We start from the raw sequence: 24,842 nt of genomic DNA on the forward strand, positions 1-24,842 counted from the left end.
ATGGAGCTGCCAGGCAAAAGAGCCAGAGGAAGACCAAAGAAAAGGTTGATGGATGTTGTGAGGGAGGACATGAGGACAGTGGATGTGAGAGAGGAGGATCCACGAGATAAGCTTAAATGGAAAAAGATGACACGCTGTGGCGACCCCTGACGGGACAAGCAGAAAGGAAAAGAAGGAGAAATATGTACTCTATTGATGACATATTTTAAACATTTTGGTACCCACATACACACACAAAAAAACAACTCATCCATCCATTTTCTTTGATGCTTATCCTCACAAGGGTCACGGGAGCGCTGGAGCCTATCCCACTATCCCAGCTGTCAACAGGCAGAAGGCGGGGTACACGCTGAACCGGTTGCCAGCCAATGGCAAATAGCTCCTTATCTCAAATATTAAAAAAAACTCAGCTATGTACACCACCACCTCCTCCAGCAGAAGATTCTCCAAGTGAGGAATGCTAATAACATACTGCAATAAAAATGTTATTGTGCATCATATTGTTTTATTGATAGAGATTTAACTAGGCACTTGTACTGTTGTATTTTTTTGTCTCAAGTAAGCAGAGTATAAATACTGTACTGTTGACACATTTTAACCATTCTGGTTGATGGTTATTTTCAATACTTTGGTACTGCACTGGTTGATTTAGGCTATGAAAAAAGTACAAACAATAATTTAGTCCTGTATAATAATAGGGGTGCATATTGCCACAAAACAGTGCTTCAATACAATGGACAATCAGAGTAACAGATGACTCCCCTCGTCTCTATTAGTCCATTTAATCGAGGTTCCACTGTGTATGTCTTAAAAAGTATGTCACTGGAAATAATATTTTTAAAAGGTTGTATCATTTTGTGCTTTCAAAAAGTCCTGTAGAGTACTGGGTAATTAGGTCATATTTTGAAACCTCATTAAACTCATTTTTTTTTTGGGGGGGGGTGGCCGGGGTCATTAACATTTCTTCAACAGAACAGTGTTTAACCCCACAATTATTATTTGTGTGTTTATTTAGTCTTGTCTCCCTTATTACGACTTTTTACTTCAATATGATATCTTCCATCCATCCATTCATTATCCGAGCCGCTTAACCTCACTAGGGTTTGGTCAAAGCAATAACACAAAGATACATATAAAACCTAAGTTGGGTATGTATACATAGATGGTATAGTGTTCAACACAAAAAACACTAATGATTTTAGCGATTGTCAGAATCCATGACTGCAGCAGAAACCTCTTAACCAGTGTAGCAGAATGAAAACATTCTCCCTATGGAAAGCATCCTTTTCCTGTTGTCTTGTTTACTTACCACACAGCAAGAATGAATTGTTTTACACTGGTCTGTCACGAGCTGAAACATTCCATGTCATCAACAGCCCAAATGCTTCTAATTCTCCATTGTTAAGAAATTAGTCAACACTCAACCCTTCCAATTTCTACATCGAGAGGTAAACTGTCAGAGTTCACAGAAAAAAAAATATATAAAAACAATCAGACCAACTTCACATTCTTGCTACAAACCCTGAAAGATAAATTCTAGCTCCGAACCCTCAAATATATGCTGTATACAAAGATAATGGGTAGAAGCACAGCAAGTATAACTGTAAACATCCAGCATGACTTTGAAAGTACACTTCCCTCATAACACTGCTGTGATTACTTTTTTTAATGAATTGGGTCAAAGTGAATAAAATCTTGAGATTCCTCTCGTCAACTATGTACAGTATAAAGAGCCACCAGGTAACATACAGTGAAGAAAATGAGTATTTGAACACCCTGCTATATTGCAAGTTCTCCCACTTAGAAATCATGGAGAGGTTTGAAATTTTCATCGTAGGTGCATGTCCACTGTGAGAGAGATAATCTAAAAAAAGAAATCCAGAAATCACAATATATGATTTTTTTTAACGATTTATTTGTCTGATACAGCTGCAAATAAGTATTTGAACACCTGAGAAAACTAATGTTAATATTTGGTATAGTAGCCTTTGTTTGCAATTACAGAGGTCAAACGGAGGCCCCGTAGCTCAGTGGTTAGAGCACTGGTTTAGTAAACCAGGGGTTGTGGGTTCGTATCTTCGTATCAACCCTCCACTCCCTGAGAAGGGTTGCGTCAGGAAGGCCATCCGGCGTAAAAATTGTGCCAAACATATATATGCTATCATCTGAGATGATACTGTGGCGACCCCGAAAGGGACAAGCCGAAAGAAACACACACAGAGGTCAAACGTTTCCTCTAGTTGTTCACCAGGTTTGCACACACTGCAGGAGAGATTTTGGCCCACTCCTCCACACAGATTTCTCTAGATCAGACAGGTTTCTGGGCTGTCGCTGAGAAACACGGAGTTTCAGCTCCCTCCAAAGATGTTCTATCGGGTTTAGGTCTGGAGACTGACGAGGCCACGCCACAACCTTCATAGGCTTCTTACAGACCCACTCCTTGGTTTTCCTGGGTGTGTGCTTCAGGTCATTATCATGTCGAAAGACCCAGCCATGACCCATCTTCAATGCTCTGACTTAGGAAAAGAGTTTGTTCCCCAAAATCTCACAATACATGGCCGCGGTCATCCTCTTCTTAATACAGTGCAGTCATCCTGTCCCATGTGTAGAAAAACACCCACAAAGCATGATGCGACTACCCCCATGCTTCACAGAAGGGATGATTTTCTTTAGATGGAGCTCATTATTCGTCTTCCTCCAAACACGGTTAAGGGGATTATGACCAAAAACATTTTGGTCTCATCTGACCACAAAATGTTCTCCCATGACTCCTGTGTATCATCCAAATGGTCATTGGCAAACTTAGGACGGGCCTTGACATGTGCTGGTTTAAGCAGGGTAACCTTCCGTGCCATACATGATTTCAAACCATTACATCTTAGTGTATTACCAACAGTCACCTTGGAAACGGTGGTCCCAGCTCTTTTCAGGTCATTGATCAAGTCCTCTCATGTAGTTCTGAGCTTATTCCTCACCTTTCTAAGGATCATTGAGACCCCATAAGGACATATCTTGCATGGGGTTCCACTCCGATTAATTACTGTCTGCTTGTCTCTGGAGTCGTGCATTTGGGTCCACCCTCGAGCCCCGTTCATGACAATAATCATATAAATGTGTGTGTTATTGTTCCTTTTTGTTTCAAACTCACAGAGCCAAGCTTTATCCAGACATCTATTGATCCATTTTCCATACCGCCAAGCCGCACTTGGGTAGAGAGTCTGCCGGAGCCTAGCCCAGCTGACTCTGAATATACGCTGAACTAGCCACCAGTCAATCACACGATACATATAAACTCACTACCATACACACTTACAGTCACATCTGTGGTCAATTTAGTCTTCATTCAATCTACCATCCATACATGTTTTTGGAATATGGGAGAAAACTGGAGTACTGGAGAAAACCCATGGAGGCACGGGGAGAACATGGAAACTCCACACAGGTAAGGCCGAATTTGAACCCCAGTCCTCAGAACTGTGAGGCAGAGGTGAGAACCAATTATCCATCGTGCTACTGCCTTTGTCCACCTTTTACAAGTACCTGTATTAATTTGGTTCTTTTAAGTTCCTTTTGTCTATTTGCAAAATTTGTTAATGTTGACTGTGCCCCGTAGTCCAGACACACACGATCTAAATTAAATAGTAAAGTGAGCTTGCTCAGATAAAAGAAGTTTCATACCAGCATCTAGACGTAATCCACAACTGAGCCAATATATACACTCACTAAACTGCCTTTACATGACACTTATTCTCCAAAATCAACTTTCAAGTTGTTCATCACACATTCATTCATGTGTGTTACATTTGTGGCAAAATATCTGCCGTGACAAAGACAAGGTGACTCCTAAATAATTGTTTCTTTATGTTGATGATGTAGTAAAATGTTTGCATGTCTTGTGTACATGCTTGTAGAAACTTTGCCAGTCTCATTAAGATGATTTTGAAAAGCAAATCTTCCCCTAAAAGTCACGAAATTGTGAAATATATTGTAAGAACTTATGACTTGCTTCTTTGCAGTTCAAGCCTCCGCTCTTTGTACGACAATATTACTCACAGACAGCCGTGCAATGTCTGTTTCCAATCACTTTTGGACAGAAATCTGGATTTGCACACGAGCGCGCGCGCACGCACACAAGGGACATACGTTTCCTCTCAGTTTAATGTATGATCCAACTACTACATTTAAATTTGCCTTCCTTAGTGAATGAAAACAATACAATAAACGGAGTTAGTTATTTTCAAATCGTTTGAAACATTTTGCCTTCTCCAAGTTATGAAATATTGAGACTGACCTGGAAGAGTTGCCGAAGAACTCCACAGAATACCCAAAATAACTCCCCAGTGGTCCGGTGAAAACGACGCGTTTCTCCGTGTCGAGATTAAAAGAGTCGCAAAATTCGCTCAGAACCAGAACCATGACAGGTACTACAAGTACGGCGAATGGACGTTTTCCCGTTGACAGCATAAAAGGAGGTCCAGAAATGGTGCCCATCTCTCCTTTTGTGCGTCTCGTCTTTCATTGAATAGCTGTTGCGCAGAACACATCATCCGTCCTGGTCTCTGCGCAGGATAGTTTGAGTCTGACCATCAATGTTTGTCGTCCGTGGTTTGCTGCTGCTCAGTTGGAATCAGCAATGAGTAACAGAGTGAATCGTGAAATGTGGAGAACAGGAAAGTAGAGGAGGGAAGGGCTCCATGCGACCTCATTTGGGGTGGAGCTTTCTAATGACACCAGGCTGTGGCAGACTGTATCCTCATAAAACCGCCGTAGCCAGCATTACACATAGAAAACGAATTAGACACCTTGAAGTTTAGCTACATTTTAATTCCTGCTCAATTCTTCAACATACCAAGATTTTTTTTTCAACAGGTCTATGCCTCCAACTTTATAGGAACATTTTGGGGAAGGGACTTTGGTGTCCCTGTTCTGCGCATAAAGGCATGCTTGGGGGACTTTGTTGTGGAGGATCTTGAAAGCTCAAACCTTAACCCTGTCAAACATCCACAGATGAATCACAGGCTTGTCATAGGTGTGAATGTGAATGCGACTTGTTCTTCTCTCGATATGTGCACCGCAATTAACTGGCGACAGGTCCAGGGTGTACACTGAAAAAAAAGTGTGTATGTGGGGGAAAAAAAAGATTTAAGTAATTACAGTAAAAAAAAAAAAATACATTTCCATCACATGAAACAACCAAACTGATATTTTTCAACATTTATTGAAATCAATCCATGCATTTTCGGAGCCGCTTATCCTCACGAAGGAAGTCCTATCCCAGCTGCCAACGGGCAGGAGGCGGGTGACACCCTGAACGGTTGCCAGCCAATTGCAAGGCACATGGAGACAGTCACCAGCCGTACTCACAATCACACCCAGGGGCAATTTAAAGTCTCCACTGAATGCATGTTTTTGGAATGTGGGAGGAAACTGGAGTGCCTGGAGAAAACCCACGCAGGCACGGGGAAAACATGGAAACTTCACACAAGCGAGGCTGGGATTTGAACTCAGAACTGTGCCGCCCATCTATTGATATTCACTCTAAATTGTTCATAGGTGTGAGTGTGAATGATTGATGTCAAACACGCATTATCTGGCAAACAGCAGAGGTTGCATGTTTTCTCTGTATTCCCAAAATTCCTTACAAGGTAATTCCAAATTCTTTATGGGCTAAAATGTGATCCTGTAGGGGTTTTTTCCGCTTTTGGTGCCCTTGAATAGGCTGGCAACCAGTTCTTGGTGCACCCTGTCTTTCGTAATGGGCTCTGTGTTACATGTGATCCTAGTAAGAACAAGTGGTACCAAAAAAAAAAAATGGATTCAAATCTGAATATTATTTGCATGTTCTGCTATGTTTGTCTGTGTTTTTCTTTGGGTTTCCTCCCACATTCCAAAACAAATGAATTGTCCATACGTGACTTATGGTTGGTTGTACCCTATGTACCATGTGATTGATTTACGAACAGTTCACCGCTACCAGTACCCCACTTCTAGCCAAACATCAACTGTGAAAGGCTCCAGCTCCCTGTGACTCTGAGAAAATTTGTAAACAAAAATCATTTGTGAATACAGTACTATTGCCCTATTGGATATTTTTATATATCTCAGACACGACATTTATTGCTGTTGGATAAACTTTATCCATCAAATATAGTATCGTCATCGTGGGTGACAAATAGCTAAATGTTTTGTCATCAAAAATTTCATTTTTGCATCAATAAAGGCAGAACAAAATGTAAAGTAAACCCACGGCGAACATCAATGGAACGCCAAAATGTAATGCTAACAGTTTTGGCAACAGTTTTCCATCAAACAATTTGTTGGTAACACACACACACTTATAATAATAAATCATTTCACATAACATCCATCCATCTTCTTTGCCGCTTATCCTCCCGAGGGTCAAGAATTATTGCAGCAAGAGCATCATGCAAAGCTTGAGTTCTGTTGACATTAATTGGATGCTCTATTTATTTTTTTTCATCCCCACTTGGCTCTTTGGAAAATCATGACATAAAATGAGTCATTCATACACAGCTGAGTCTGATTACTAGTTTTTTTGTTCAGCTTCTTATGAAAGCCCAATCACTTGTTTTTGTTCAACTTGGAACAGATTGAGGGTAAAGAATTGTAAGAGAAAAACAACAACATACTTCACATGTACTGGCAGAAAGCATGGTGACTAAGCCTGGAAACCCCTGAGGCATCCATCCATCTATCAGCAGGTTTGTCTCATCTTGGTGAGGCTGAAGCTGCAATCTTGTAGACTGATGGGCTGGGATTGGTGGATCTGGTTATGGACGCCTGTAGAACTGAAGAGCTGTGCATCATCTATTAGCTGCAAGGCAGGAGAACCTTAAAGAAAATATTTCTGACTTTATGATCGTTACATTCCCTCATAAATGTGTACATCTAAAGTTAGTTGTTACTGGTTCTGTTACTTTGCTAAAGATGTAAATATATAGCACATTCTTAAAAGACAGTGAGCTAACTTTTGTGTTCACTGATGGTGTAGTGGTACACACGCCTGACTTTGGTGTGAGCAGCGTGTGATCAATTCCTGCTCAGTGATGGTGTTGATATGTACCCTCCGACTGACTGACCACTAGTTCAGGGTGCAGTCTAATTTTTGCCCAATGTTAGCTCTGCTAGGCTCTGGCAGTCTTGTGGGGACAAGCGGCTGGGACAATGACACGGAATTATTTTAAAAAAGACTTTCAGTGTAGTATACACACTACTGCATATTATCTTTAAGACTGCTCAACATTCATATAAATTTCTATCTCTTTTAGAGTCATGAGTGAGCTGGAGCCTATCTAAGCTGACTGCTGATTTCTCGGATTTATCGCTAAAGCTTGGCTTGCTCATCCGGCGGAAGCATTTTCACGGCCAGAGCTTGCTCCTCAGACTCGGCGTCATTCAACCCGAAGAACCATTCGAATATTCAGCATTATTTACAGCCACAGGTTGAAATCTGTATGGAAATATTCCTCCATCTTCCCGATAAACCGATACTGCCATTTCTTCATCAGATGAGGATAAAGCCAAGAAATCTGCGCTGGGCACACTGTAATCGAGCCTTTGGTGCGGCACCTTACATGTCACATCTGCGCACGTAAGTCATGTGACTCACGAAAACGGCAGCCCCCCTGAAAATCCGTAATTGTTGATTAAAAATCTTCTCAAAACACTATTAAATGAGAGAGGATTTAACATCACATTGTCAAAATAGAGTACATAATGCATGACCTATTGGATACATTGTTCATGCAAAGCACTGGATTTCACTTTGAAGTAACACATGGAGAGGGAGAAAACAAGTACTGATGTCTGCTGCAACCATTTTTTTTTTTTTTTAACATTTTCACAGCGTTCCAAGTCAAAACGTCTTGTAACCTCTCAATGCAGACATTGTCACGACCGGGGCTCGAGGGCGGACCCAAATGGACGACTCCAGAGGCAAGCAGGTATAGTACAGAAAGCCTTTATTCGGTCCGTGGTCAATGATCAGCGAGTTAGTCAGGAAAAGCAGCAGTATCAGAAGAGGCAGGCTTACTGGGATGGTCAGGGAACAGGCGAGGGTCGGTACACGGTAGGTCAGGTATACGGAAGTGCAGGAACGAGGTATGAGAATCAACGATCTAGCAGAGGACTAGTTGTCCCCCGTGTCCTATAAGTACTGGGTGTAATCAGCCGAAACAGGGTGCAGGTGTGTGCCGACTAAATGACCCCTCCGTACAGGGCACTTAACGACGCCTCCTGAAGTGACGTCACGCCACGTGCGCCTACGTCAGACAAACAATTCGCAAAAATGGCGGTGCAGCAAGAAAAGAATAGAGCGAAACTCTCCGATTTACCGGCTGATTTCTCACTTGCATTCTTAGCTAAAAGTGAAATATCGTTGAAAAGCAGACAGCAGGGCTTCAAGTATTCAGCGAGCGGTATTTTAATGGTATTTACATGCATATCGACGGAGAAACCATTGATAGCGCAAGATCTTTCCAGAGTCAGAGGAAGACCGAGAAGCCACATAATATAATATATTATAACCCAAAGACGAATTCGTCATTGACAGTTTCCTATTTTCGTGTTACATATCACACTTGTGTGCAGAATCTGGATATGTATCTGTATAGCCGTTTGTGAACCACCGTATAAAGGAAAAGAAGGCGAGGCTTGATTTACGAGTTGTTTCTCTCGTTTGCTTTGTGTAACGTCACGCGCTCCCCTCAATAATTATTCTTGAATTAGTGCCGAACCTACGTAAGTCCCGACCGAGTACGACAATCACTACTTTAGTGTCCTCAAACATCCTTCCTTCAGTCTTGGTGTCTCGGTGCACGTCGAAGGCTTTTAGGACTGCTAGTCCGGTTTAGCTTAGCTCACCGCCGAACAGAGACACGTTTGTGCAGTCGCTAAGTCCGAGTTTGCCAACATGGAACGTCTGGGCAGTGTCCGCCGCTCGGATAGCCCGTGGGCCTCGCCACTACACAACGTCCCTAAACTGAGTGGCGGGTGGCGACCGTGTGGTGACTACCGCCGCTACCCTGTTCCACACATTCAGGACTTCTCAGCCCACCTGGCAGGCAAAATCTTGTTCTCCAAGGTCGACCTGGTGTGCGGGTATCACCAGGTTCCCGTGCACCCTTCAGACGTTCCCAAGACAGCTGTAATCACCGAGGTTGCTGTGCGACCTCTCGGCTGACCAGCCTCGGCCGCTGGTCCCTGCAAACTGGCAAAGAGCTGTTTTCGAGGCGGTCCACAACCTCTCCCACCCCGGAAGGAAACCGTCCGTGAGGCTGGTGGCCCAGAAGTTCGTGTGGCGCGGTCTCAAGAAAGATGTGCAGGCCTGGGTCGACTCGTGCGTGGCCTGTCAGCGGGCTAAGGTGCATCGCCACACAAAAGCCCCCTTGGAGCCCTTCGCTGTCCCCGAGAGGAGGTTTGACCACGTCAACGTCAACTTGGTAGGTCCACTTCCTCCCTCGCAGGGATTCACCTACTTGCTGACCATGGTGGACAGGACGACCCGCTGGCCCGAAGCTGTTCCCCTCTCCTCGATAACGTCGTCAGACGTGGCCCAGGCATTCATCGGCACGTGGGTTGCACGCTTCGGGACACCGTGCGACTTTTCCTCAGATCGTGGCCCTCAGTTTACCTCTGAACTCTGGAACGTAGTCGCTGAGAGTTTGGGGGTCAAGCTGCACCACACTACTGCCTATCACCCCCAGGCGAACAGTCTTTGCGAGCGGTTCCACCGCTCCATGAAAGCAGCCCTGCGTGCCGGCTTGACGGACGGCAACTGGTTGGATAAGCTCCCGTGGGTAATGCTCGGCCTCAGGTGCGCCCCCAAGGAGGACCTGTTGTCCTCATCCGCCGAACTCGTCTACGGCCAGCCACTGCGGGTCCCCGGCGAATTCATCCCGGACGCCACAGCGCCCTGGTCCGCAGCCAGGCAACGGTCCTCCCTGCTGGAGGCCGCAAAAGGGTTCGCGCCGGTTCCCACGTCGCAACATGGCACCCCAGCTGCCCGGCTGCCCCGTCACCTGCGCTCTGCGGATTTTGTGTTTGTTCGTCATGACGCCCACCGTGGACCTCTCCGTCCCCCATACGACGGGCCGTTCAGGGTCCTGGAGCACGGGGATAAGAGCCTGCTCATGGACATTGCCGGCAGACCCGAGACTGTTTACGTGGACAGGGTCAAACCCCCGCACCTGGACATTGCCCAGCCTTTGGGGTTGGCCCTCCCCCTGCGCCGGGGTCGTCCCCCTTTGCCCTGTGCCCCTGGGCCTGCCGGGGTGCCCTTGACCCCGCCTGAGCCCTTGTCCCGTGACTCAATGGACAGTGAGGCCCCGCCCCCCTCGGCCCCTACAGTGCACACCCACCGGGGTCGGGTCATCATCCCTCCACGGCACAAGGATTTTGACTATGGGTGAATTCTGGGGGGGGCTTGTGTGGTGTTTACATAATTCACCCGCGGGACCTCGAGTTGGGGTGCGGGGTTCCGCACAGACTGTTTTTGTTGTTGCGCTTCCGGAGTAAAGGTTAACAGAGTTCCCGCCGTTATGCGAGTAGTGTTTTGATGTCGTACAATAAAGCAAGTTCTGTTCCTGTGTCCGACACTCCGCCTCCGACTCCTTTTCTCCGGCGCTACAGGACCATCAATCTTTGTTGACCTCTACTGGCACAATTATAAACTGCAATAAGAATGAGCATTCACAGTAACTAGCGGTATCACTCATGAAGCCCATGAAAACAACCCGGTTTAAGACTGAAACGGAGAACCAGGTGCGGTGGAGGTTTTTTGCAATGGCCTACATCATTGTTAATTTAACTCTTATACTCTTCAATTAGCTACATATGCCATTTGTAATACGGTAAACCAAAACAACCTACGACGTTGGAATCATAGCTATTTTGTTTATCTAAGCTGTGGGTCGGCTAAATGAAAAACAGGTTAATGTGATGGCTCTGTGAAAAGTTGAGAATTTCAGTGTTTGTCACCGTGTTTATTTTAGGTTCAACCTCATTACTGGCATTGTCCTACAGAATCTGGGAGTCAAGACTGATTATGTGGTTTGGAAGAAAAGTTTAATTTAATTCGAGTCAGTGCCTGTCAGGATCCCTGACTGGACTCCTAGATCAAGTGACAACATTTTATATCCCCCAAAGGCAGCTACAAATGGCAACAATTGAGAGTGGTTTGTGAAAATATTTGGGTTTGGCAAAATTACTGCCAAATCTTTTCTCAGGTACAAAGAGCCAGAAGAACAGCCAAAAGTGCTTACACAGTCCAAAAATCACATTGATAAAATGAATGCATTTTCCAAAATGAGACTTCGATGGGCAGCACGGTGAATCAGGTGGAAAGCATTGGCCTCACAGTTCTGAGGTCCCGGTTCAATCCCAGACTCACCTGTGTGGAATTTGCATGTTCTCCCCGTGCCTGTGTGAGTTTTCTCCGGCACTCCGGTTTCCTCCCACGTCCCAAAAACATGCAACATTAATTGGACACTAAATTGCCCCTAGGTGTGATTGTGAGTGTGGCTGTTTGTCTCTATGTGCCCTGCAATTGCCTGGCAACCAGTTCAGGGTGTACAGCGCCTCCTGCCCTTTGACAGCTGGGATAGGCTCCAGCACTCCTGCGACCCTCGTGAGGATAAACGGCTAAGAAAATGGACGTATAGATGGTTGGAGACTTAGGTGAGGCAGCAAGGTGGAAAACTGGTCAGCTCATCTACCTCCCAGTGATGGGATTGTGGTTTCAAATCCAGCCTTGAGGTGAGGCCACACATTGATGTTGAATGTTGCTGCTGGAGTTTGGGTGTTCATTCTTAGATGCAAGTGCAAAAGCTTGTTTGTTTACATGTGCCCTGTGATTTGCTGGTGACCAGTTCAGTGTGTACCACCTCTCCCCTGAAGACGACTGCAATAGGCACACGCACCCAAAACCGATGTTAGGATAACTGGTTTGACAAATGGTTGGATGGAGACTTGGGTGAATTTTGGATACGAGGTGTTGGCTGGGGGCAGCACAGTGGAGCAATTGATTAGAGCATTGACCTCACAGTTCTGGGGATCGGGGTTCAAATCCCAGACCCCCATGAGTGGAGTTTGTATGTTCTCACCATTCCGGCATGGGTTTTCTCCGGCCAGTCCGGTTTCCTCCCACATCCCAAAAACATGCATTAATTAGAGACTCTAAATTGCCCCTAGGTATGATTGTGCATGTGTCTGTTGTCTGTCTACATGTGCCCTGCGATTTTCTGGCAACCAGTTCAGGGTGTACCGTGCCTCCTGCACATTGACAGCTGGGATTGGCTCCAACACTCCTGCAACCCTTGTGAGGATAAACAGTTCAGAAAATGGATGAACGGTGTTGACTGGGGTTGTGTTTGTGGGAGGAAGACTCACAATTTGTCGAGATTTGTTTGAATAAATAAAATAATTTTCTCAAACAAAGTGATTGCCTGCACTGTGAAGTCTCAAATGCATTATTGAAATGTAAAAGGCAGAGAATATGACTGTTGACATGTCTAATACTCAAAATCTGCCAGAGGCACAAAACGGCAAAAATGGCCAGGCCACAAAACATTCAGGTCCAAAAAATACCAAAACCACAATTCAACACTGGTTATTGACACTAAATCAGTGCTGTTACCATTCTTCTCAAATTATGACTAACACCGAACAGTACTAATTGCATAGACTGTTATCAAGTTAAGAGAAACGAAACCAAAACCTTTACAAATGACAGATCATGTTTCTTTTTCAATTACATCAATACTGTCATGATATAAAAAAGTGTGTTGCACTATTACAGTAACAAGACTCCAAGGTCAAAATCCCAGCTGTGTTGGTCCAAATAAACCACAACATAGCAACACTACATTTGTGCTGTAACTGTTGTTAAGACCAGATTGTTTTCTGACATTTGTTTCATAGATGTATTTAAACATTATCCAACTTGTTTACCTGTTGGTGAGTGTATTCACATAATTTAGTCAGCACTTTTCGACAATTAACATGGCTTAGCTGTTACTTTCACTTTCTATAAAGGAGGATTTAATTTCACTAGCCTGGTAATTACTAGAGTTGTGAAACCAAGAATTCCCTGAAATAGAACTTTTTGGAGAAAGACACTGGATAAAAATCACATCTGTGGGACAGTCCCAATGTATAAACCATTGTTGAGAACAAACACAGAGACAATCTCTTAATGATACCCAAAAGTTTCAAGTTTAACTTTTTGGAAGCTGTGCAGCCTGATGGAGTTGGCATAAAATCAACATGTCAGCAGTCAAAGATGCATGTTGGGAGGGCTATGGTCTGGAACTACTTCGCTTCTTCAGGACATGGACAACTCCTGGTGAGATTAATGAAAAAAAGAATATTTTGCTGTCTTCCAAAAACTCTTCCAGGTGAACTCCAGCATTCGATTTGTTTTCTAACATATGAACTACTGCTGGCCCACTTGCTAAGACACTAGTGGATCCGTTTAACTTCTTGAATGAATTAAAGTGGTGGTTAGAGCATTTGCCTCACACTTCAAATTCTGGCCCCGCCTGTGTGGAGTATGCATGTTCTCATCGTGCCTGCGTGGGTTTTCGTCAGGCACTTCAGTTTACTCGCACATTTCAAAACATACATTGGACTCTAAATTGCCCTTAGGTGTGATTGTGAGTGCGAACGCTTGTTTGTTTCTATGTGCCCTACAATTGGCAGGCAACCAGTTCAAGGTGTACACCGCCTCCTGCCCGAAGTTAGCTGGGATAGGCTCCAGTACTCCTGCGACACTTGTAAAGACAAGTGGCTCAGAAAATGAATGGATGAATGAGTTAGTCTGAAAAATTGGCCTGTATAGATCATCAGCATAATGAAGACAAAGTCCTTTTTTTTTTTTCTCTATTCAGAATTTGTTTCTATTCACTCCAACCTTTCATTCCTGTGATGAACATTCTGGTTAAGCATATGTAAAAATAATATAGTACTGAACAATGACATAACCACGACAACTTCATAGCTCACAGAAAAAAAACCTGACACATCGCACAATAAAATCCATAAAGAGGTGTATTTAAAATAAGTGGTATTTGGACTGACACTATTTGGAATGTAGTAATTCTTTTGATTGTAGATTTGTTTTTATAACAGCCATACTGTAACATGTTGTAGTCAGACCACTACTAACTACAGTAAACCATTTGACCTGTTACTCTGACCAGTCATCTTTGTAAAGGCAGATTTTTGTCAAGGTGTTGATTTGCATTTTATTGGTTAATTGATGTAAAGACAATTTTTATTGCAGACCTTCTATTGGATCGCATTTGATTATTCAGGTCATGTATGTTTGCAAATAGGCATCCACAAACCAGCATTACATATTAGACTGTCAAACTCAAAATCTTTATTATTCAACTTTATTGACATATATAAACTGCATAAAAAAAGCTTTAGTAGTAAAAATACAAACACAGAAAATACTATTAGGTCAGCTTTAGTTATCCAAATGCCCATAAAATTGAGTTGAACCGCTCAGTTCATTTTGTTACAAAAGTTGCAACATCAAAACATCTGAGTATCGGCAAAGTATTTGGAGATTTGTTTGTGCAGCTTCCACACCCATAACAATTTGGACCATTTGGATATGAACTGGAACATGTGTGAGTCAGCAATTCCTCATGGGAGGAAAGAGTGAATTCTCCCTCACTCTGCCTGGAGAGGACCAATGAAGTCTTCTGAGAAAGTTCCAGCATGATTTTCTAGATCTCTGTGCAGTTGCCAGTTCTCCTCCCTGACCCCCTTCAACAGACCTTCCTGTTGCTATACAAACATAAAGACAAGACACTTTTCATCATGTTTGGGACTCTGGGCATCTATTTGGATTTGGGCAGCATGGGCAATGTAATTATTAAACAAACCTAAATACCATAAAACTGTATGCAATATATTTGCTTCTTAAATGTGAAAATATTTTAAAACAACCTAGAAACCGACCTGGGTGTCAGCAAAAACCAGGATTATATCCCCTTCTTCAAATTGGAGTTGCCCACCATCAGATGCTGCATGGCTCTTTAGTGCCACCCCCTGGTGTTAAACATGTTAGACCAGTCAACAATCAAGACTGCTGTCGCCACACCAAAACAACAGTTGATAAAATCTGGCAATTACTACATGTCAAAAATCTAACTGAAAAAAAAAAACATTTACAATAGTCATTTAGCCAGTTTTTTCTTATTCATCTCGAGTTATTTAACCAGTGTTTTCTTATTCATCTCTTTGGTTAAATACAAATCGCCCTCTAACCCCACTCTCCACTCCAATTAATCTCAAAGGTATTCTCTCAGGTTGAGGTCAGGACTCTGCAGACCAGCCAGTAAAGTCAAAGTCATCTACTTCAAACTCTGTCATCCACATCTTTATGGCGCTTGCTTTGTGGAGTCATATTGAAAATCAAACTGTTCCTCCAAAGTTGGCTGGACGAAATTATCCAAAATACTCCTTAGTTCGAGTGAAAGAAACTCTGAAGGATTCAGCGTGTCAAGATCTTTTGCGCAATTCATTGCTCCCAACTTTATGACAACAGTTTGGCATGGCTGCACAAAGGAAGGCCCATAAAGTCATGTGTGACAGAGTCTGGTGTGGATGAACATGACTGGCCTTCACAATGTCCTGACACCAACATGATAGAACACCTTTGGTATGACTTGGGGAGCTTGTGAGAGCCAGGCCTTCTCATACAACATCAATGTGTGACCTCACAAATCTTATTCTGGAAGACAGGTCAAAAATTCCAATAACAACACTCCTGAACCTTGTGGACAGCCTTCAAAGTAGAGTTGAACCTTTTATAGCTAAAGAGTACCAACGTCATATTCAACCAGATGCATTGGGAATGGGATGCCACTTACATCCGTGAGTCAAATCAGGTGAGTGAATACTTTTGGCAATACAGTGCATCTTGACAACATACTGTGGAGGTGAGTAGTACATTAAACACCAGATGTTATGTTTGTCTACCTTGTAGAGAAAGCCAGGTGGAAAGTGGCTATCACAATCATCTCCTGAGCAAGCTCTCTCCTTGATGTCAGAGGCTTCTTCTACCTCTTCTTCCTTAGTGGGAAGAAGAGGACATTTCTCAGAGCGGAACGATACACGAGGTGCAGGAACTGGTGCAATTTTGATCTTGGCTTCCTCTGCTGGCGCTTCACTTTCATTGTCCTCCTGGTCAGAAATGTGTGATGCATCTCCTGCGCAATCAGAAGGGCCAGATGTTTCTTGACTTGCAACCTCAGATTTAGGGATGCTAGAGTCATCAGAATGATTTGTTGATATTTCGGCTTCCACCTCATCGACACTTTCACTTGTGCTCCTGTCGCCGAGTTCACTGACACACACAGACTGCCTTCTAGGTGTATTGGTACCACAGGAGCTAAGGTCAGAATCTGAAGAGAGCCCAGTTTTGGTATGGATGCCACTATCCTCTACTATAGTGATTTCACCTGACTTTCTGGGATTTTGTGGAGCAGGAGAAGAGGGTGAAGCATTTTTCCCATTTTGGGTTGAGGAATGGACAGAGACATGATCAGCCGGGAAAGCTGTGTTGCATGGGATTGGATTTGAGATGACCAAGGACATTCTCTTCTTTGACTTTCCTGTAGTGCTGTGAAAAGATAAAGAACAATTATTTTGGGGACTTGGGGTATAGATTTCTTTTTTTTATACATTATAAATATATCACCTGCTCAGACCCTTAATGATGAAATCTTTTCCAGAGTGTTGATTTTCTAGTTTCTTCATCACATTGTACAAATCCCTGTTAAGCTGCATATGAAGAATACAGATTTTCCCCATCAATAAATGTTAGTTTAATTGCTTCAGAATAAGAGTGAGGGGGGGGATGTCTGATCTTACCACGCTCATTTCTTTATAGAAAACATCTCTCAGATTTGAAAGGTTTTGAAACACTGTCACATAGCAACCAATCCGGCTACAAACAAACAAAATACATCAGTCAGCTAATCCTCATGACAGTTACAAAATACACTGAACACTTCATCTGTATAATTTTTTCTGGGGTGGTGGATAAAAGGCAGTATCATATAAGCACTTTCCCAATTCAAGACAAAGTAATTAAGAGACATTCTACATTTTACAACATAAAAAGAGTTCCCTGATGCTTTAGGATATCTATGAGATACTTAAAAAAAGTGTTTCCATAAAGTACAGTGCCTTAAAGTATTTGGCCCCCTTGAACTTTTCAGGCTTCAAATATAAAGATATAATTTTTTTTTTTTTTTTGTCAAGAATCAACAAGTGGGACACAATCGTGAAGTGGAACAAAATTTGTTGGCTATTTTATACTTTTTTTTTCCACAAAAAAAACCTGAAAAGTGGGGCGTGCAATATTATTTGGCCCCTTTCCTTTCAGTGCAGCAAACTCACTCCTGAAGTTCAGTGAGGATCTCTGAATGATCCAATGTTGACTAATGATGATAAATATAATCCACCTGTGTGTAATCAAGTCTCTATATAAATGCACCTGCTCTGTGATAGTCTCACGGTTCTGCTTAAAGTGCAGAGAGCATCATGAAGACCAAGGAACACACCAGGCAGGTCCGAGATACTGTTGTGGAGAAGTTTTAAGACGGATTTGGATACAAAAAGATTTCCCAAGCTTTAAACATCTCAAGGAGCACTGTGCAAGCAATCATATTGAAATGGAAGGAGTATCAGACCACTGCAAAATCTACCAAGACCAGGCCGTCCCTCTAAACCTACACCTCAAACAAGGAGAAGACGGATCAGAGACGCAGCCAAGAGGTCCATGATCACTCTGGATGAACTGCAGGGATCTACAGCTGAGGCAGGAGAGTCTGTCCATAGGACAACAATCAGTTATATACTGCACAAATCTGACCTTTATGGAAGTGTGGCAACAAGAAAGACATTTCTCAAAGATATCCATAAAAAGTCTGGTTTAAATTGCTACAAGCCACCTGGGAGACACACCAAACATGTGGAAGAAGGTGCTCTGGTCAGATGAAACCAAAATCGAAGTTTTTGGCCACAAAGCAAAACGATATGTTTGGCGTATAAGCAACACAGCTCATCACCCTGAACACACCATCCCCACTGTCAAACATGATGGTGACAGCCTCATGGTTTGGGCTTGCTTTTCTTCAGCAGGGACAGGGAAGATGGTTAAAATTGATGGGAGGATGAATGGAGCCAAATACAGGACCATCCTGGAAGAGAACCTGTTGGAGTCTGCAAAAGACCTGAGACTGGGACTGAGATTTATCTTCCAACAGGAGAATGATCCAAAACATAAAGCCAAATCTACAATAGAATGGTTCACAAATAACCGTATCCAGGTGTTAGAATGGCCAATTCAAAGTCCAGACCTGAATGCAATCGGGAATCTGTGGGGAGAGCTGAAGACTGCTGTTCACAAGGGCTCTCCATCCAACCTCATTGAGCTCGAGCTGTTTTGCGAGGAAGAATGGGCAAGAATTTCAGTCTCTCGATGTGCAAAACTGATAGAGACATACCCCAAGTGACTTGCAGCTATAATTGTAGCAAAAGGTGGCGCTACAAAGTATTAATGCAAGGGGGCCGAATAATATTGCACGACCCACTTTTTAGGTTTTTATTTGTTAAAAAAGTTTAAAATATCCAATAAATATCGTTCCACTCCACGATTGTGTCCCACTTGTTGATGCTTAACAAAAGAAAAATGATTTCATATCTTTATGTTTGAAGCCTGAAACGCAGCAGAAGGTTGAAAAGTACAAGGGGGCCGAATACTTTCTCAGGGCACGGTAGGCCAATATTCACAGAATTGATTTAGATTGAATGGACTGGTGGTAATACTGCCAATCACAGGAGGAAAAGTGGACAAGAATAGATTGGTAATAACTACTGCATTTTAATAGCACCATCCCCCCAATATGAAAGTTAATAAATACTATCAGCTGTCTATGATTCTCAGGACTGAATTATTCAGATGCACAACTTTTCTGCAAAGATTTTTTGTTTTTGTAAGCTGCTAACTCCATCTTACTGGCCATTTACGTTTTTTTCTAAACTGAAATGACTGCTGTGAAAAAGGTGACCAAAACAGCAAAGCTCGTGCTGGCCTTTTATCTCAGTACTGGACATTTACAGGGAGACATTGAAGTAAAAGTTTCATTTTTGTGTAAAAGATTTCGATGAAAGGCCATCTTTGTCTTGTATTTTTTTGACAGACAGTAGAAGGCTTGCCTGTGTAGGAAAAAAAAAGCAAAAAAAAAAAAAGCACAAAAACCATTTGTCTTATCCATTTCATGTTCAGAGACCATGAAACTTGGCTGGTGAATACCTCTCATAGAGAACAGGCAACTCCTCCCTCAGTTCATGATTTATCTCTTCAAAAACATTCTGGGCTTTGTTGAACTCCTCCTCAGCCTATAAAACAGGACAGTTTCTATAGTAAATAAGCTACTGTGATCAAAATGTGTCTGAAATACACTACCTTAGCAATTTTAGCATCATCCTTTTTCTTGGCACACTGCAGCGCTTCTAGGTGGTGACGTGATGAATCATAGTCCACCAGCTTTCTACCACGTTTAGCAACTCTTTCCTGAAACACATATGCTCAGGTAAACACTCAGTTGGACTAACTGATATCAGACACTTGTGCTCCAGTCCACTTCTCCATCTCTCAAGGCACATTACATTAAGTAATTTTGTATGTGAAGGCAGTTTTCCTGGCACAGACAAAAAAAAAAAAATTGAGATACCTTGACTTCTGGAAACTGGCTCGTATAGTTTTCCATGGTGCGCACAATCTGATCATTTATTTTCTCCTCAAAGTCATTCCACAGTAAATCTTCACTCTAAAACATGGATTAATTATGGAATTCATTTTCATTATACTGAAAGTGCTACTACAAACCATTATAAACTGGTTTATACAATAATTATTTCAGAGGGAAAAAAAATGTTGGTCAGAGATGAATAAGGATACTCCTAAATGAGTTCCAAGATAGGGAAGTGTAAATATTCAATGATGTATAAGTTTCATGGCTGCATAACTTGCACAAAAGGACAGAACAGCTGAAAGTATTCATACAAATGATACAAATGTGATGGTAAAACCCATAAATATCAAAATATATTGTTGGCTAGATCTCTAATTGCAACAACTTGCTGACATATTGAAGGCAAAGCAATTTATGAAGCCAACATTTCTGAATCTCAATTATTTTTGGCTTGCCTACAGATAGTAAAAGAAATAGATAACAAAAATACTTCTATAATGATGGCAAGTTCCTCCACTTCATCCCAGTCAGATTCGTAGACATCTCGCAACGTCTGAGAAAGCCGCTTCGATGTCTCGTGCACAGCTGTGGAAATGAGAATTATAGGGACGGAATTAATATTAAATCGCTCTCCAAAAGTCAACTTTTTGCATTAGCAGCACTTGGTGCTACATGTAGTATTGTTGTCAACCTTTGAGGCAACACTGTTACACCCACACCAATAAGGTCATAACAAGACTTGCTTGTTGAATGCAACGTAAATAAAAATAGCTGGCAACACTAGACATGCAATGATTTCTTAAGCATGATAAATGCTGAGTGTTTTTTCTCAAGAGCAACACAGACATCAATGCCAAGTATATTGCAAGCTCCAAGAATAGTACAACTTCACTTCCCATTTACTCAATAACCCCCATTCAATTGAATGTGATAGTTGTTGATAGAATTGTCTGCAAATATTTAAGTGTTAAAAAAAAACTTGCCTTTCACTGCACCATAGTAGGCCCTTACGTCTTTAAGTAGCCTACTTCCATCAATCTGTGTGAAAAAAAAAAAAAAAAACCTCAATGACTTTGGGGATATGTGCATTAGTTACCACTTCCTTAAGATGTGCATTTTGTTTTGTTTATTTTAGGGAGAACATACTGCATTACAAAACTTCTGGTCCTCTGCACAGGACTCCCCAAGGGACACATTCGAACGCCTTCTCCAAGGCGACAAAACACGTTTGGACGAACTCTCATGCACTCTCGAGGATCCTGCCAAGGGTGTAGAGCTGGTCCACTATTCCACAACTAGGACGAAAACCACATTGCTCCTCCTGAATCTGAGATTTGACTTTCTGACGGACCCTCTGCTCCAGCATCCATGAATTGTCCTTACCAGGGAGGTCGAGGAGTGTGATCCCCTTGTAGTTAGAACACACCCTCCGGTCCCCCTTCTAAAAAGGGGCCCCACCACCATACTATACCAATCCAGAGGCTCTGTCCCCAATGTCCACGCAAGATATAGAAGAGCCCACCTCAGAGAACTCAGACTCTGCTTCCTCATGGGAAGGCGTGTTGGTGGAATTGAGGTCTTCTTCGAAGTATTCTCCCCACTGACTCACAACTCCCCATCCTCACTGTACAGTGTTGACAGTGCACTGCTTCCCCCTCTTGAGACGCAGGACGGTGGACCAGAATTTCTTTAAAGCTGTCTTGAAGTCATTCTCCATGGGCTCACTGAACTCTTCCCACGCTCAGGTTTTTGACTCAGTGATCAACAAAGCTGTATTCCAATTGGCCAGCCAGTACCCATCACCTGCTTCGGGAGTCTCACAGGCCAGAAATGGCAGATAGGACTCCTCCTTCAGCTTGACAGAATCCCTCACTGTTGGTGTCCACCAACGTATTTGGGGGTCCTTCTCTTCACACCCGAATGTTCAAGAAATGTGGCCCCAAGTCCGATGACACGACCACAAAGTCGATCATCGAACTGCCAAGTGCACATGTGGACACCCTTATGCCTGAACATGGGCACAGAAGTCCAGGAATCGAACACCCCGCCGGTTCTGTCGGGGGAGGGGGGGGTTCTTCCCAATCATGCCCTTCCAGGTCTCACTGTCATTCCCCACATGGGCATTGAAGTCCCCTAGCAGAATGATGGGAGTCCCCAGAGGGAGCACTCTCCAGCACTTCATCTAAGGACTCCAAACAAGGGTGGGTATTCTGAACAGTTGCCAGAGCCCAAGCAGTGCGTAGAGCTGAGTCTGACTATATCTAGTCGGAATGTCTTGACCTAACGCACCAGCTCAGGCTCCTTCTCTGCCAGAGTGGTGACATTCCGTCTTCCTAGAGCTAGTTTTGGTAGCCGGGGATCGGATCGCCAAGGTATGCGCCTTCGGCTCCTGCCCAGATTACAATGCAGCAGACCTCTATGACCACTCTCACAGGTGGTGCACCCAAGGGAAGGGGGACCAATGTTACCTTTTCAGGCTGTGCCCTGCCGAGCCCCACGGGTGAAGACCCGGCCAGCAGTGGCTTGTCTTCAAGCCCCACCACAAGGCCTGGCTCCAGAGGGTGGCTCCAAGCAAGAGAAATCTGGATCAATTTCTGTATTCAAACATAGGGGTCTTTTGGCCATGCTTTGTCCGTTCCCTCACCTAGAATCTGTTTGTCATGGGGGAATTTAGCAGGGGGGTGAAGCCCCAGACAACTTAGCTCCAAGGATCATCTGGACACACAAACGCCTCCACCACGATAAGGTGACTGCTTGGGGAGTGGATTTGTAATATAGATATTTCAATATATTGACTGAACCGCAACACAAATAGCATGTAAAAAGAAATGGAAGCATTCTTTTAAATGAAAGCACACAGGATTTTCACATTATTCCACACCTAATTTCTGATCTAATTTGTATGCATGGTTTATTTGTTCCTAACATCTCGTGAAGATTTCATGTTATTGGCATCTTATAGCACCATATATTAAATGAGAAAAATACTGATGTTAAATACTTCAGTCGGTGTCCTGGTTGTGGTGTAACCACGTTTAAATGGAGGTTAAAATTAGCCATGATATCAAACATGACTTGTGCTGGACCAAAGGACGATGATCAAACACCTTACCGGTAAGCAGTGTTGTAAAAAGAGGCTTTGAAACCCACTCTACGTGTTCCATAATGTTCAATTACTTGCACCTTCTAAACTTCAAATTTGCATGTTTACAACATAATAATATCTAGACATCTTTTAAAAAGTCAAAATGTCACTTCTTTAAATGTTGTAAACAAAAATTGAGCACTTACTGTGAATTGAAAATAGTTTAACATCCTTCCCGTTGTGAAATAGAAAGTACTGACTCCAAAATGCACTAGACTTTAAGGAACTTGATTCCCTTCACACTAACTTTGTCATCAGAGTATCCAAATGAATAAAAATGTATACATTTAAAGTTACTTTGTTGTTAGAAATAATGACTTGTAAATGTGCATTCAGGAGAGAAAGAACATACAGTAGATAAAACACTGGTATGGGGTGTAACCTATTGCTTTAAAAAGTTGAAAAAACCCAGACAATTGTCTTTAAAGTTTCACAGTAAGTATCATTACACTACACTCAAATCATGTAGGTGTACTGCATGTACCTGTTGTTTGCTGAGGTTCTGCGAGCAAACCTCAAAATGTTCATCCTTGGTCTCCATGGTTTTTCCCAGTTTTTGAAGGACCTGTGTGATCGGAATATTTTGATTTTAGCAGATTTTTTTTTTAAACCAGATAGCTACTTTACACTTATAATCACCCAATTGTAAAATGTGCCACTTGACTGTATTTTAAAAGACTCTGTTGTGTTTTCTGCCGACAGCCAAGCAGAACCAATTTTGTTTAAAGTCACTATTGATTCTGACTGTGACCTTGAATAGTCTTTTCACAGATACAAAACAATCAATATGTAGAGCTTTTAATGTCTAATATCACATAATATTTGAAGAGTTGATCTGTCACTTTACTATGACTTTGATCATGAACTGAGAAAACACAATACCCTAACACATTATTGCATCATCTCAACTAAATGTCCTTAACAACCAGGTCTTTATTTCCCCACACTTCCCATGGCTTTCACATTTCAACCTGAAACAAAGCATCTGACATCACAATAGCATTAGGTCTGCTCAGAGCAGCGACACATTAATCCACCAGAACTGTAAAAGTGTTTTCTTCTACTTCGTTCTATGAAACGAATCAACCTCAAATTCAAGCGTTATCGAGTTGAAAACAGCGGAAGTTCATAATCAGGAAGTGGTTGCTGGTGTTTTGTAACACAGCTGTGATGTTCTGACAGGGGTCAGCTACAGACATGCTAAATGGTCAACTTTGTGGAGTTTCGTCATTAGAATTAACAGGACACGTCGTTCGTGGTCCCACAGGCTACAGCATAAAAAAGACCACATAGCACATTCCGGACTCAAGTGCAAGTATTACAGTTGCTACGTCTCGCTTTCTTCTTCTTCTTAAAGAGTGGAGTTAACGTTCTCCTGGATGCGTCCCGTCAACACAAGTACTGAACTGACATTTATGGAGCAGTCACGCGGCTCACCTTCTCTTGTGCGCGATTCAATGACTTCTGGACCCTTTTCGCGAGGAATCCGGCACCGGCCTGCAAGTTCGGACCCATCTTATTCTCGGCCATTGTCCTGTGGTTGTCTTTGCAACGGTATGCAACCGCCTCTCGTCTGCTTCCTCTTGAAAGACGTCTGCCTTTAGGCGATGGAGGTGGAGCAACAAAGAGCAAATTACGCGATTCCCGCGTGCTTGCGCACGCGTGCGCGCACGCACACAGATACACACGGAGGCACTTTGTGTTCAACGAACGTAAATTCCTTGATATCACTAACCGAATCTTGTCTTGATGACGTGATTATTATGGAGTGTGTCTGCATGTCCCAATGTGTTGAAGCAACCGTGCCTTACATTGTTGCAGTAGTGAAGCATCTCACACTCATTCATTTACTAAATCATTCGTTCATTCATTACTTCTCACACTCACTTGAAAACCAT

General features: G+C 42.8%; 3 protein-coding genes across 4 annotated transcripts in view; 1 reads left to right on the top strand and 2 right to left on the bottom strand.

The window, feature by feature from the left end:
• The window catches only part of LOC133507577 (integrin alpha-5-like), a 92,803-nt gene extending 88,092 nt beyond the window's left edge, over positions 1-4,711 (bottom strand). For both annotated transcript variants that reach the window (XM_061832769.1, XM_061832768.1), the window contains exon 1: positions 4,292-4,711. In XM_061832769.1, coding sequence (XP_061688753.1) covers positions 4,292-4,491 — 200 coding nt within the window. In that variant the 5' untranslated portion in view covers positions 4,492-4,711. The remainder of the gene's footprint in view (positions 1-4,291) is intronic.
• A 2,597-nt stretch (positions 4,712-7,308) lies between these two features.
• LOC133507765 (uncharacterized) lies at positions 7,309-10,477 on the top strand. The gene is made up of 2 exons (XM_061833175.1): positions 7,309-7,612; positions 7,868-10,477. The coding sequence occupies exon 2, from the start codon at positions 9,507-9,509 to the stop codon at positions 10,428-10,430; it is 924 nt and encodes a 307-aa protein (XP_061689159.1). The 5' UTR covers positions 7,309-7,612; positions 7,868-9,506; the 3' UTR covers positions 10,431-10,477.
• A 3,921-nt stretch (positions 10,478-14,398) lies between these two features.
• On the bottom strand, positions 14,399-24,627 carry bin2b (bridging integrator 2b). The gene is made up of 12 exons (XM_061833129.1): positions 24,382-24,627; positions 23,429-23,509; positions 20,783-20,837; positions 20,290-20,384; positions 19,779-19,874; positions 19,511-19,618; positions 19,358-19,443; positions 16,909-16,984; positions 16,736-16,818; positions 16,015-16,657; positions 14,992-15,081; positions 14,399-14,817 (listed from the first exon to the last, which is right to left on the bottom strand). The coding sequence occupies exons 1-12, from the start codon at positions 24,472-24,474 to the stop codon at positions 14,701-14,703; spliced, it is 1,623 nt and encodes a 540-aa protein (XP_061689113.1). The 5' UTR covers positions 24,475-24,627; the 3' UTR covers positions 14,399-14,700.
• Positions 24,628-24,842: the final 215 nt, after the last annotated feature.

Source organism: Syngnathoides biaculeatus, chromosome 10 (genome assembly GCF_019802595.1).
Source record: "Syngnathoides biaculeatus isolate LvHL_M chromosome 10, ASM1980259v1, whole genome shotgun sequence".
In the NCBI taxonomy this organism is placed as follows: Eukaryota; Metazoa; Chordata; class Actinopteri; order Syngnathiformes; family Syngnathidae; genus Syngnathoides; species Syngnathoides biaculeatus.